The 12,137-nt window shown below is 39.7% G+C and overlaps 1 protein-coding gene across 4 annotated transcripts in view; it reads left to right on the forward strand.

Moving 5' to 3' along the window:
• nfixb (nuclear factor I/Xb) overlaps nucleotides 1–11,990 on the forward strand; it is a 135,648-nt gene extending 123,658 nt beyond the window's left edge. For all 4 annotated transcript variants that reach the window (XM_053515270.1, XM_053515273.1, XM_053515271.1 and 1 more), the window contains 3 exons: nucleotides 1,534–1,709; nucleotides 4,744–4,835; nucleotides 6,521–11,990. In XM_053515270.1, the coding sequence (XP_053371245.1) occupies nucleotides 1,534–1,709; nucleotides 4,744–4,815 (248 nt within the window). In that variant the 3' untranslated portion in view covers nucleotides 4,816–4,835; nucleotides 6,521–11,990. The remainder of the gene's footprint in view (nucleotides 1–1,533; nucleotides 1,710–4,743; nucleotides 4,836–6,520) is intronic.
• The last annotated feature ends 147 nt before the right edge of the window (nucleotides 11,991–12,137 follow it).

Consider the following 12,137-nt stretch of genomic DNA (forward strand, 5'->3'; position numbering starts at 1 on the left):
GTCTGGGGGTGCAGTGCTTCTCTTTTCTCATTCAGATCCATGCTCTGAGCTTCTCAATCAATTTCGCCTATTTAATGTGTTATTATATAGATAAATATCAACTTAACATAGCAACTAAAGTGATTGGGTCTTTTTTTGTAATCAGAAAAGAATGTTATTTTTGCTGATTATTCCGTGGGTGAGGTGGTGTTCTGTTTTTTTATGGGTTTTTTTACAGAACCTTACTAAACTAAACTAACTCAATATGGCATTCCTTATATAATGTTCTTGAAAACCCCTGCTTATTATACAAGTAAACATTTTATTTAATATTTACTGGATAATTGCAGTCAAATAACATCTTTCCATAGAAAAAGACAAGTGCCATATTCATTTAAATGTCCCGGATAATCTTACAAGAGTGCATACTGCTCTTTTCTTTACATTTGTTATACTGGAATCTGACTTATTGTACTCTTTAGAAATAGGGACATTTTTGTGATTTATTCATGGACTTCGAAGGATCTTCGACAATTTCTTTTTGAGCCCCAGTGAATTTTTCATAATAATAAACGAAACATGCACTTCTTGCATGCACTTTTTCTATATTGTACTCAGTCTTAGCAAGAGGTTTTGCCGACACAGCAATTTTGCACTGAAAACCTGTAATCTTCTGTGTCACTGTGGCAGTCTTCCTGGATCGTCTCTTTGCCCTGTGTTTGTCTTGTTTCATTTTGCTTCTCCCATGTTATGTGGTTAGATCTGGTACAAGCCTTATGCTTGGTTCCCTCCCTGTATGGTGGCCATGCGTTGTTTTTGTGTACCCTGACTGTGTTTGGGGCTGTCGTTGCCCCGTGGCCCAGGCACTGGAGTATGTGGCACTCTCACCAGTGCGCTTGGCCTCTGCCCAGTCCCTAATGGGATTAAAGGAGGGAGAAAGAAAGACGGCGAGACAAGGGGAGAGGAGCAGGCGATTGTGGGGGGATGAGCGAAGCAAGGCATTGGCTGCTCTCGTCTGGGGGAGCCGGGCGCTTGGCAGGCTTACTCGGGCAGCTGGAGGGACTGTTTGGATGGGCACAGGGAGGCTGGCACGCCATAAGATGAGGGCGAGAGTTCATCCCAGTCATACCAATCAAGATGAAGAAAAACCCACCATTAGTGTAAAGAAAGGAATAGCATGTTTTAATTTCCACTCCCATGAAAGAGTTCTTTCGAAACAATTTTACCCTTAATATGGAAAAACTATTCAGCTTTAACTGTGTAGAATATTTTAGTCTCGTTTTGAAACGGCTGATCATTCATGAACTATCAATACCTATGATTCTGATTTTGGTGTATGCAAGTGTGAAAGTGTGGATGTACTGTCTGTAGTAGCACCACCTCTCACTGACTCATACTTCATTAGCTCATAATTGTCATCTGTGTAGCAGTTTGTATCACTCGTTACTCATGCATTTGCAGAGTCAGACGCCTTTCCACATTTATTTCAATCATCAGATCAGTTACCGTCTCCTTGACACTAATTTTCTGTTATTCTATGTTGTCTCTCTGCAGGGAGCCCTCGTGCCTCAGCCTCATCTCTGCACTTTCCCTCTCCTTCCATCATCCAGCAGTCGAGCCCTTACTTCACTCACCCCACCATCCGCTACCACCACCACCCGGGGCAGGACCCACTCAAAGAGTTTGTGCAGTTTGTGTGTGCTGATGGACCAGGCCAAGCTGGAGGTCAGGTAAGATGCCCACAAAGCCACTGTATGCAAATGAGTTTGTCAAATATATAGTTATTGTAAGATAGAGGGTAATATTCAAATGTCAAAATGATGTCATTTAAACTGACATGCCTGACAGATTAATAGCTGTCCAGGTATCTCTTATGGTTCAACCGAAGACAGATTAACGATGATGTGAAGCATGAAAGTAAAATCATAAAACGCGTTGTGCTTTTATTTGCACAAAAAATAAAGTGTATGTGAAAAGTCCGTTTAATGTGTTTATGTGTTTTTAAGGAAGAAACCAACAAAAATGTGGCTCCATAAAAAAACAGCTATTTTCCTGCATCCTGATGTAAATTGTAAAAAAAAAAAAAAATGCAGTCTTGTTATTCACTTTTTTTCTTTTGTTGAAATAGAAGGATGTAGACCCAAAGAAAAAAAAAGAAAAAAAACAGCAGTTTTGGATATATATTTAATGTTTTAGTTTTCTTTCTATTAAAAACAGCTACAGACATCCGTTTGTATTGCACTTACTTACTTTATCCCTTTTTAAAGCATCATTTCATACATAACTGTATAAATAACGTATGAATGCTTCTTTAATTGCTGAGCAAAAGGAAAGGCCAGTCTTTTAATAACACTGTGAGAACTTCCTGTCTTGTCTTCTCATGGGTTTTTTTTTTGCCCAATGTGCAATCTAAGATTAAAAGGCAAGCATAAAAGCCTCGCTATCTTCTTGTTATGTGCCATGTGCTCTTATCAATGCTTTGTAAATTTCTTTCTTAGTTTCTTCAACAAATCCTCATCTACACCTCAATCAGCAGCAGACTCCATATATTCCATTCCAACATTTATTCCTCCTTCTGTTCTGCTTTTTCCATTTGCTTTGATGTCGTGTAGTTAGTAATTCCTCTCTTGCCTATTTGTGTTGATTTCATTCTTATGGATCTCATCATGCTTGTGCGTATGTGTTTTATGTTGAAAAGCCCTCCATCTCGGTCGCTCCTTCACTGCTCCAGTGTCCGTGCCTGTGGTGAATCTATGATTTAGACACACACAGACATACACAAACATAAAAGCCTCCATACCCAACGTCGATGCACATTCGCCATCCTTTTGGTTGTTCCCCCTTTTCAACACCTCACCACCTTCAGCCTCGCCTTCAGCCACATCTCTGTTTGGAAAGAACCAGCGTTGTCTTGCCGTTTGGTCTTTGGTCTTGTCGTCTTATGGGGTGTTGGACGGCATCCACACTCCTCACCCTGTGTGTGTTGTCTGCAGCCGAACGGGAGCGGCCAGAGCAAAATGCCCGGCTCCTTCTTGCTGCCTCCGCCACCCCCCGTGGCACGTCCAGTGCCCCTCCCCATGCCCGACTCTAAACCCAGCAGCATGCCCCTTGATGGCGGACTCACCTCGCCCGCATCTCCGTGTAAGTGATCCCCTCCCCGCCATTCTCAATATACCCGAGGACCAAATTCGGACCGTTCATTCTTTGGCCCCCAAAATAGACACAATAAAAGCCCAAAGGTTGCCCAACACACTATCTCTCTGTTTATTTCAATTCTTAATTCTCATTACTGTGGCCCAGTGCATCTTGAATTAAAGTTTTATACTATAACCTTCACAGTAATTAGATAATTGTAGCTAAAGTTCAGAAAACACTTTAGATACCTTTTTCCTGTAAGTTTCAATATTCCAGTGCAACTCCATCATAGCTGCTCTTTGATGGTCTGTTTTTCTTTTTTATCTGGCCCAGGCAGCTACTTACAACTTGGTGAACGGATATAAACACAGTCAAACGAAGGGTACAAATTTAGGGCAGTTAATGTGGACTCAAATCACTTCATTTGCCTTTACACCCCCATATCAATCACACAAATTAGTCAAATAAATGAATCCATCGAATGCACTTTTGACTTTTACGTTGGTTTGCTTTGAGTTCCATTTGGTTGAGTTTTAGCCTGGATTAGTTTGCTGTTTTGGGATTGTGGAGATGTGATCGGCCAACTCCAGTGCTGATCCAAGGTCAGTGGTGAAATACTGCATGGCTGTGTTATTTTTTGAAATAGTCCAAGAAGAACAGCCGATCTTTGATCAGTAGAGTAGGGCTGTTCTGAAGGAGGCGTATGGGGCATGATGGTATTAGCATCTTCAAGTTAAATAACCCACCACAGAGGGGGCACTGGACGGAGCACTTTTGTCTTTTTTATGTTTTTTGTGTTTCTTACTTTTGTTCATAACTTCTGTTCTGTTCTAGTTTTATTGTTGTCAGTGTCCTGAAGTCTGTCATCTGTTTACATCGAACTAACCCTTAACAATGCTTTTAATTTCGTATTCACAAACCTGTAGCTACATACATGAAGTCCTGATAATATCCTTAAAGGTGCATCTCACTGGATTTCTGCTCCTTTGTTTATACATTGTCAAACTCATAAGGTGCATCTGATGTCATCATTACCTCTATTTTATTCCGGAGTTTATATTTACATATGGGACATAGACAGACTCCCAAACTAGTTGGGACACTTTACTTTAGGATGTACAGTGGAATACACCGTTTAATAACTCAGACCTATAGGCGTGTATTCAAGTTTTATCTGTATGGAAAATTACCTTTAAAATAGATACTAACTGAGCTACAATTTAACAACAACTTTTGCAACTTTTGATTTTGCCACGTAATAAAGAAAATAAATGCATGAATTTAATATATTTATGGCTGGTAAATAAGGTTGGAAAATTATCTAGCAATTCATTTAAACATCTGGTGATTTGTCTTTTAATGAACCATTTTGTGCTTTGGAGTCCATCAGTTTTAAACTGCCCTAAATTTGATACTGACCTTCACTTGCCTACTGTGGTTTTCTTGGAATCATGTAGAAAAGCTATTATTTATGTAACTCTGTCTATTGTGATAGTATAGATGTTACAATAGGGTGTTGTTGTCCTGATTCATGCATGAGTTATCCAAAACCAAAAAATGTACATACTGTATGATCATCTGTCTGAGAAAAAATTAATAAACAGCGATTTGTTTCTATTCTTCTTCTAGCATACTCCACGCCAGGCTCCACAACTCCCAACAGGTTTGTCAGCATCGGATCACGGGACAACAACTTTCTAAATATCCCCCAGCAGACACAAGTTAGTACAAAAACATGTCATATTTCTCTAATTTAAGAATGTTTATCTAGAAAAGAAAATCGTTCTGCAGGACGGCCAAGTCCCGATGTACTAATTATTTAGATTCCAGAGACAGGAACGGAGTCTCATATGTGTACTCTCTGCGTGTCAGTGTGGTCCCTCCGTTGCTTCTCTGGCTCTTTGTTTCTCTCACTTTCTCTCCCAAATACAATAAGCAGTGCGGTATGTTTATCTGGCCCATCTGGAGCAGTTCTCAGTGGGAGAGGAGCAGTGGAGGTTGATTTGAGCGTTACGAGTGGGCAGCCTCCTCCATAAGCCGCTGCACTTTACTCATTACTGTGTAAACCACACCCGCCTCGGGCCGGCTCCACAACACATGGCAACCATCTGAAGCTGTGCAGCTCCATCTCTCCAATGCTCCCGATCGCTCGGTCTGTCTCTCCCACTGTTAGTCTTCATTTTACTTTTCACTCCACCCCATTAACCCCCTTTTTTGGCTGAACCAGTCTTCTGGGTACGTCCTTTCATGCACTGACTGTTTTTTAGCTGACTCGAACTGGAGGTTTGACCCTCCTCCTCGTGTTCCCTTTGGCTTCTGATCACTTAGTGTAAAAAAAGAAATAGAGAAGATAATGCAATAAATAACCACCTTGACAGTAAAAAGAAAAAAACAGTAGGAAAAAACATCAGTAAAATTCCTGCACAAAGGCCCAGTGTAAAAAGACTTCCTGGAGTAACTTAACTCCAGCTGAAAGTTGGGTTCGTGGAGCTCCCTTGTGGCCAAACAAGAGGCAGGAATTCACCTTGTCCCGAGAAAGAATGCGAAAGAAGAGAGAGGGTGAGAGTTTCAGCATGACCCTGCAAACCGAGAAGCCACGTCTTGACTGTCTGGTTACCCGCAGCAACCAGACATGATGTCATAGCCAGTTGAACTTGAACTTGAGAGGTGGCAAGTGGAGGGGGGTCAAAGTCAAAAGAGGGGGCTAAGAAAGAGGGTGCTAACTCCTGCCAAGGATTACACAGAGAGCGATAGAGCCGAGAGAGGGAGGAGCGGAGCACACAGGGGAAGAGTCGAGGCGATCCCCGGAGCTGGGGGAGGCGGAGGAGGAGGAGGAGGAGGAAGAAGTGTTTGTGACGGGATGGCTTTTGTGTGTTTGGCTGTTTGAGAAGACTCAAGCAAAACACTCTCCCCTGGAGGCAAAGCGCTTCCAAGACTTGACTTCCAGAATGTTCTTGAGCCACTTCAGCTCACTTTTATATGCCGGCTTGGAGAAACCAAACTGCTCACAGCCAGTCAGCTGTCGTGCACAGCACAAGAAGCCTACAAGTTTTACTGTGATCTAGAATTTAAGTTTTGAGTATCTTGATGCTTTTTTCTCCCTTCATCTTGACATGTGTGCAATTTCATTAAAGACTCTAGATTGAAGGTCTGCTCCAGCAGGTAATTAAATTGTTGTGGAGTCAGTGATAATGCTGTTGAGGGGAAAGGTTCAGTCTCCTCCTAAAGGCGGACAGGGACAGGGTGGGGAGAGAAAGTCCAACCTGCTGAGCAAGACAAGTGGGACATCTAGTGGACAAATTCAAAAAATCAGCAGAGTAGAATAGCTAGCATGATGTTTTAAAGTGTTTTTGTACGTGTTTGTACGTGTGTGTCTTCTAAAACCTGTCTTTTTTTTCCTTTTCAGTCTTGGTTCCTCTGACAAAACCTGCCTGCCAACAAGCAATTAAAATCCTGTCACCACAATCTGGAATCTTGAATCAGGAAACAAACAAACAAACAAAAACATCCCACCTTAAATTGCCCTCTGACCCTGTTGGCCCAAAAGAACAACAAAGAAAACCAGCAAATCTTCTTATCATTTGGAATCTTCTGATCCTGTCAACCTACGGCAATGACCCCCTTCCCCTTTTTTTAATAAGAAGATCACGTGACATTTTGAAAGGAGGACATGGAGTCTCTCAGAAACCACAGAAATGACATCAACATAAAGCAGAAACACAAAAGAACAACCCGAAGAGGGAAAAAAAAAAAGAGAATCTGTTACTTATATTGTGCAATGGCTGGGGACATCAACGATGGTGAGGTTTTAATTTAAAGGGAAAAAAAAAGAAAAGCATAGTTTTAGAAACTATTGGGACATCAAATAATCGAGATGTTAAGCATCCTGTCATCTAGCATGGAGTTGAAGCTGAAGCCAACTAATCGTCCCTTCTGACACCGTTTGTAGTTCAGTGTAGAGATTGGTCTCGATGTGTCCGTTGTTATGACAGCCAGCTTAGCAACAATTCCTAAAAAAAGAACACAATCAAGCGAAACAAAACCTAAAGTATTGCACTAGAAAAAGGAAAGTACGGAAAATAAAACACTACTCTCGTGTCCGCTATTGAAAATAGGATAGACAGAGAAAAAAAAAAAAAAAAGTTTGCACACAATTTTTTTTGAGGTAAACGTATAAGTGATCATCACACACTAAAGTTAATATTGGATGTAAGTCAACAGTCGTAGAAGACTGATGTACTGATGTAGGAAAGCACGCTACGATTCAGACAAAAAACTACCTATGAATTCTGTCCAATCAAAAAGAATCAAATTCAGGCCTTAAACTCGCCCTTAGTGCCGATTGAACACAGACTGTAATCCCTTTGGGTAATGCCATCCCTCACACACACACACACACACACACTTTCACTGTCATGTCTCTGAGCTACTGCTAGGAAATTCAAAAAAGGGAGTTTGAAACTCATGCGTTACATTCCAAATCAGAAACCATTACAATGTTTTACTGCCTTTAGTCACATTCTAGAATAACTGTTTTATATTACACTTTATTATGTTGTTACAGTTGGTGTATTAAGGGTTGCGTTGGGTTCCAACAAAAGAATCCTAAAAATGCCAGAGGTAACAATGACCGAGAGACCAAAGGAGCTAAATTGGCCGTACTCTCCGGGCGGTAGAGATGGTGTTACTCTCTCCAACGTCCGAGTGACACTAACCGGATCTTTAAGATCCTGTATGCAGAAAAAATCTATTAGCACTTTCCTCCAAGTGTGTTCAGCTGCCCTGATGCATAACATGAGCAGCATTTTACGACAGGGATGATGACATTATGTGTCTGAGAAGAAGCATGTGACATGAAGTCTTTGGCAACTGCTCTTGACTGACCTGATTAATGGATAGGGATTGGCATACGACCGATTCTCTTAAAAAAGCAACATTCCACACGTCCTGACCATTAAAATTTCATTTCCATACAGCATTTATGTCTGGAACCAGCGGTCACAATATCTAGATTCACTCATATATCATTTTTAACAATAACTGTAAAAAAAAAAAAAATGCTTTGTTTTTTAATCCAGTGACAATATCATGCCCTAAAAATCTCATTTGTGACCAGAGACATGTACTAAACCTAGACACTCTATCCATGGGTGAAGCATCAGAGGCTTTAGCCGTATTGAACACCTGGTTCCTATAATGGTGCCATTGTGAGCAGTTATGATTTGGTAATTATGCACAATTACATGTTTCTCAAGAATGTGAAGAAAACCACTGGAAAGTCTTAGTGGACATCCAGTTTATGTTTATGATGGTAGAGATGCCCCATCCTGTACTGTTTACTCTCCCAGGCGGCTGTGTTCCAAGAACACGAGGCCGCACTGTGGAGCAAAAGAGTGTTTGTAGTTGTGTTTGAGAGGAGCGGGGTATGCAACGGCCTTTTAAATCAGACATTACTTCATCCACTACGTTCGCATTAATTAAAGGCGGGAAGCTCAGAGCATGGCTTCAGACTCACATACATACACACACATCACGCTAAACTGCACACAACACGTTCCACCGAATGATCTAAAAGGGAAGCCTTGGTTTAACATAGGGCAATCCTAATCTGCCTTTCTATAGTCATGCTGAAATTCTCATAAATCAGCTTGTTTTAAACATCGATTTTAATTTTTAGCCTCATTATTCAAATCACCGAGCTCACAAAATAACTGGACTGCCTGATTCTGTGTCTCACTGCAGGGAAGCGTGGCAGCCAAAAGGCGGCCATGTCATCAGCGTAGTAGAGGACTAGCATTGCTAAATGAGAATTAATGACGGCGATGGACTTTTCTTTTCTAATCAATGGAAGTGCCTCTGTATTCCCATTATGCAATTTGTTAAACATGAATTCAGGTTATTTTCTCACATATAAGCTATAGAGGAAGAAATTTTTATGTCTGGAGCAAAACAAGTGGCAAGTGACAGCTCACTAATTACAGACATCTTTATATATACAGGAGATATCCATATATATTTATATAAACATTTTTTTTTGTTTGTGTAATAAGCTCAGTGGCAGTCTAGTTATTTTCTGAAGTATGGCAGCATTACGATTATTAAACAAGTTATTTTTCAGTAGTACCAGTACTCCAAACCCGGTTGTACACTCAACAAAGGAAAAGCCCAATAAGCGAAGTCCCTTGAAAATTAAGTACAAAAAAAACAAACAAAAAAAAAAGGAATATGTATTTCTATAGTAAACCGTATCAGTAGTGTTGAGGAGAAAGATGTGGCTTTTGAGTTCTTTTGTGTTTGGATGGGAAGTATTTGTAATTGAAAAATAATGTATGTTGATTGAGCCATGTGCAATGCCTTGGGTAGAGAAATGTGTTCGTCTGTTAGATTGTTAGAGGGTGTGATAGAAAAGGAGGGAAAATACCCTTCTGTTATTGTTTCAAGTCCAAGAGGTCCGGGACTCTAAACTACAGGGCGGAGAGAAAAAAAAGTCTTTGTAAGTTTTGGGAGTTTTTTAATCTTTCTTTCTTTTTTTTAATAGCCTTTTTTCCTTTTTTTAAATGTTTATTTGTAATGATTTGTTCTCAAAACTTGGGAGGGCTGAAGAAACAGTTTTGCAACACATCAAAAAATATATATATCACTAAATGAAACTGGTGCTTTTTATGGAATACAGTACATTCAAACTCTATTATACATAAATTTAAAAAAACAAGTAAGTGTTATCATAACGCAAAATTTTTAGGAAAAAACATGCATACTCTATTTCTTGTTTAGAATTTAGTAAAGGGGGAGGGGTTCATTTTAGTCGATTAGGCTTGTTTATTCCCCCAACAGAGGGTTTAGTCATGGAGGGTGGATAAAATCCAATTAACAAATACATGCAAAGTCCTGAGATCTAAAAAATCTAAGAAGGAATTATTGTTTACAATGTAACTTTTAAGACACGTCGCCAATTCCGTTCGAGACGTTATCCCACGAGCGTTGCTGGCTTTTGTACAATAGAGATTTAAAACAAATCCAAACTCAATGATGAGATCTTCCCTTTTAATCAACTCGATTGCCCTTGAATTTTTTACTGCAGCAAAAGCGAGACCTTTTCATTAACAGCTGCTGTTTATTATTAGACTCCCATTTTATCAGAGATACTTCTGTAAGCCAATCTGAACGTTATTTTGATAAATAAAGCTGAAAATTTTACAAAGTGAACCCCACCCCCTCGCCTAAACCAACACCCCCTCCCGGTCCCAATGTAAATTACTCTAAACTCTAAATATTTGTTTTGTGATGTAGTGTTAGACTCAGAGCATCTTCAAGGTTGTCCCTAAAAAAGTGCCTTTGTTCACAGACTCCATCTTGTAATCCTCAGTGCCCATCTGAGAAACCCCCCCCCCCCCTTCAACCCAATTCTATATTCTCTCCTTCTTCAAGCTCTTCAAAGCAGTATATATAGTACTAAAGGAAATCGGTGTGACTTAGTTTCTCTTTTTATTGTTGATGCTAAAATTGAAAGAAAAAAAAAGACAAAAAAAAAGTCCTTCCTGTCTTGCTTTTCCTCTCTACTCCTTTCCTTGTCTTCTGCCTCTCTTGGACACTGGAATAGTCTGTAGTCGCATAACCATCTTCTTTCCTGCCCTTCCCCATTTTCATTGAATGGAGGGGTTTTTAAAAGAAAAAAAAAAAAGAAAAAACTTTTTGTCTGAGCAGAATGCAGTTAGCTTACATGTTATTCTTGTCTGTATGCTTCACATTGTATACCATACCGATCTCTTCAGCTTCTCCATTGAACAGTTAATGTAAGTGAACAAGTTACACCTGTGGGCTCTGGCGGGATGTCAATCAAAGGGTGTTTGAAGGGGGGAAAGGTTCCAACATGGAGCAGTTAATCATCCTTTAGTGAAGGAAGAAACTGGTTGACGTAGGACGTCCTCTTAAAAGGTAGTGGAAGGAATTTAGGCTGCTGGGTAAAAATAGGTTTGTGACTTGTTTTGACTGTATTTATTTGTTTTTGTTGTTTTTTTACCAAATTTTATTTTTAACGTTTTTTTGTTTTTTGTCAATATTGCATATTTAGGTGGCACCAATGCCACACTGATAATTGTTATAGATGATGCACCTTTGCAGTGGTTATACGAGACCAGCTATTTAAACACTTGGAAAAAAATGACCTGAAATTACTAAGCACCTTATTACGGAATGGGTTCAGCAACGGGTGAGAGACAGATTTAGAAGAAAAAAATTTACAAAAAAAATAATAAAAAATTGCACCAAAATTTGAGGTTAATCTGCAGTAATGAGCCAAGCCCCTCAGACCAAACTGACAAACTGTCAAACCTGAACTCTAGTAATAATCAAGAAGTCTTGAAAACCATAAATACACCAGCGAAGGAATAATCTCAGGCCTACAAATCACAGCCTGATTTTCGTCCCACATCAATATGCAAACTTTTCCTAAGTACATGAAGCCAGCAACAGTATCAGCAATGAATAAAGACACTAGAAAAAAACAAGAGAAGAAAAAGCCATAATGTTGTGGACAGAACTCTCCCCGGGCCTTGTCCCTTCCTGGCGCTGACCATCCGTCTTTTAACTTTTTTTCTTTCTATTTGCTTTTGGGGTTGTATTTTTTTGGTAGAGTGTGTAGGGTGTTGGGATAAGTGATAAGCTTAGATTAGATCAATTTCCCAGCAGCCATTGTCCAAGCCCGTAGCTTCTTCACTAACCCTAAAAAGCTATTGCCCTCTTTAGAGACATTCCCTCCAGAGCTCATGGTGAAATGCATGTGTTAATTACAATTTCTTTTCCATAATAAGAAAAACAGTTTGAAAAGAGCAGCACCTTTAACTGATTGAATAAAAGGATGTTCTTGACTGTAAAAATGACTCGATGGCTATTTTTGTCTCACTTTTTTTCTTTTAATGAAAAATGGTTTTGGAATGTTATCACTACAGTACAGTATATCTCCAAATAGTTAAGACTGTGTTGTCTAATATTTCCAGATTCAGTTAAACTGAATAGATAGTTCT

Source organism: Clarias gariepinus, chromosome 16 (assembly GCF_024256425.1).
Source record: "Clarias gariepinus isolate MV-2021 ecotype Netherlands chromosome 16, CGAR_prim_01v2, whole genome shotgun sequence".
Lineage (NCBI taxonomy): Eukaryota > Metazoa > Chordata > Actinopteri > Siluriformes > Clariidae > Clarias > Clarias gariepinus.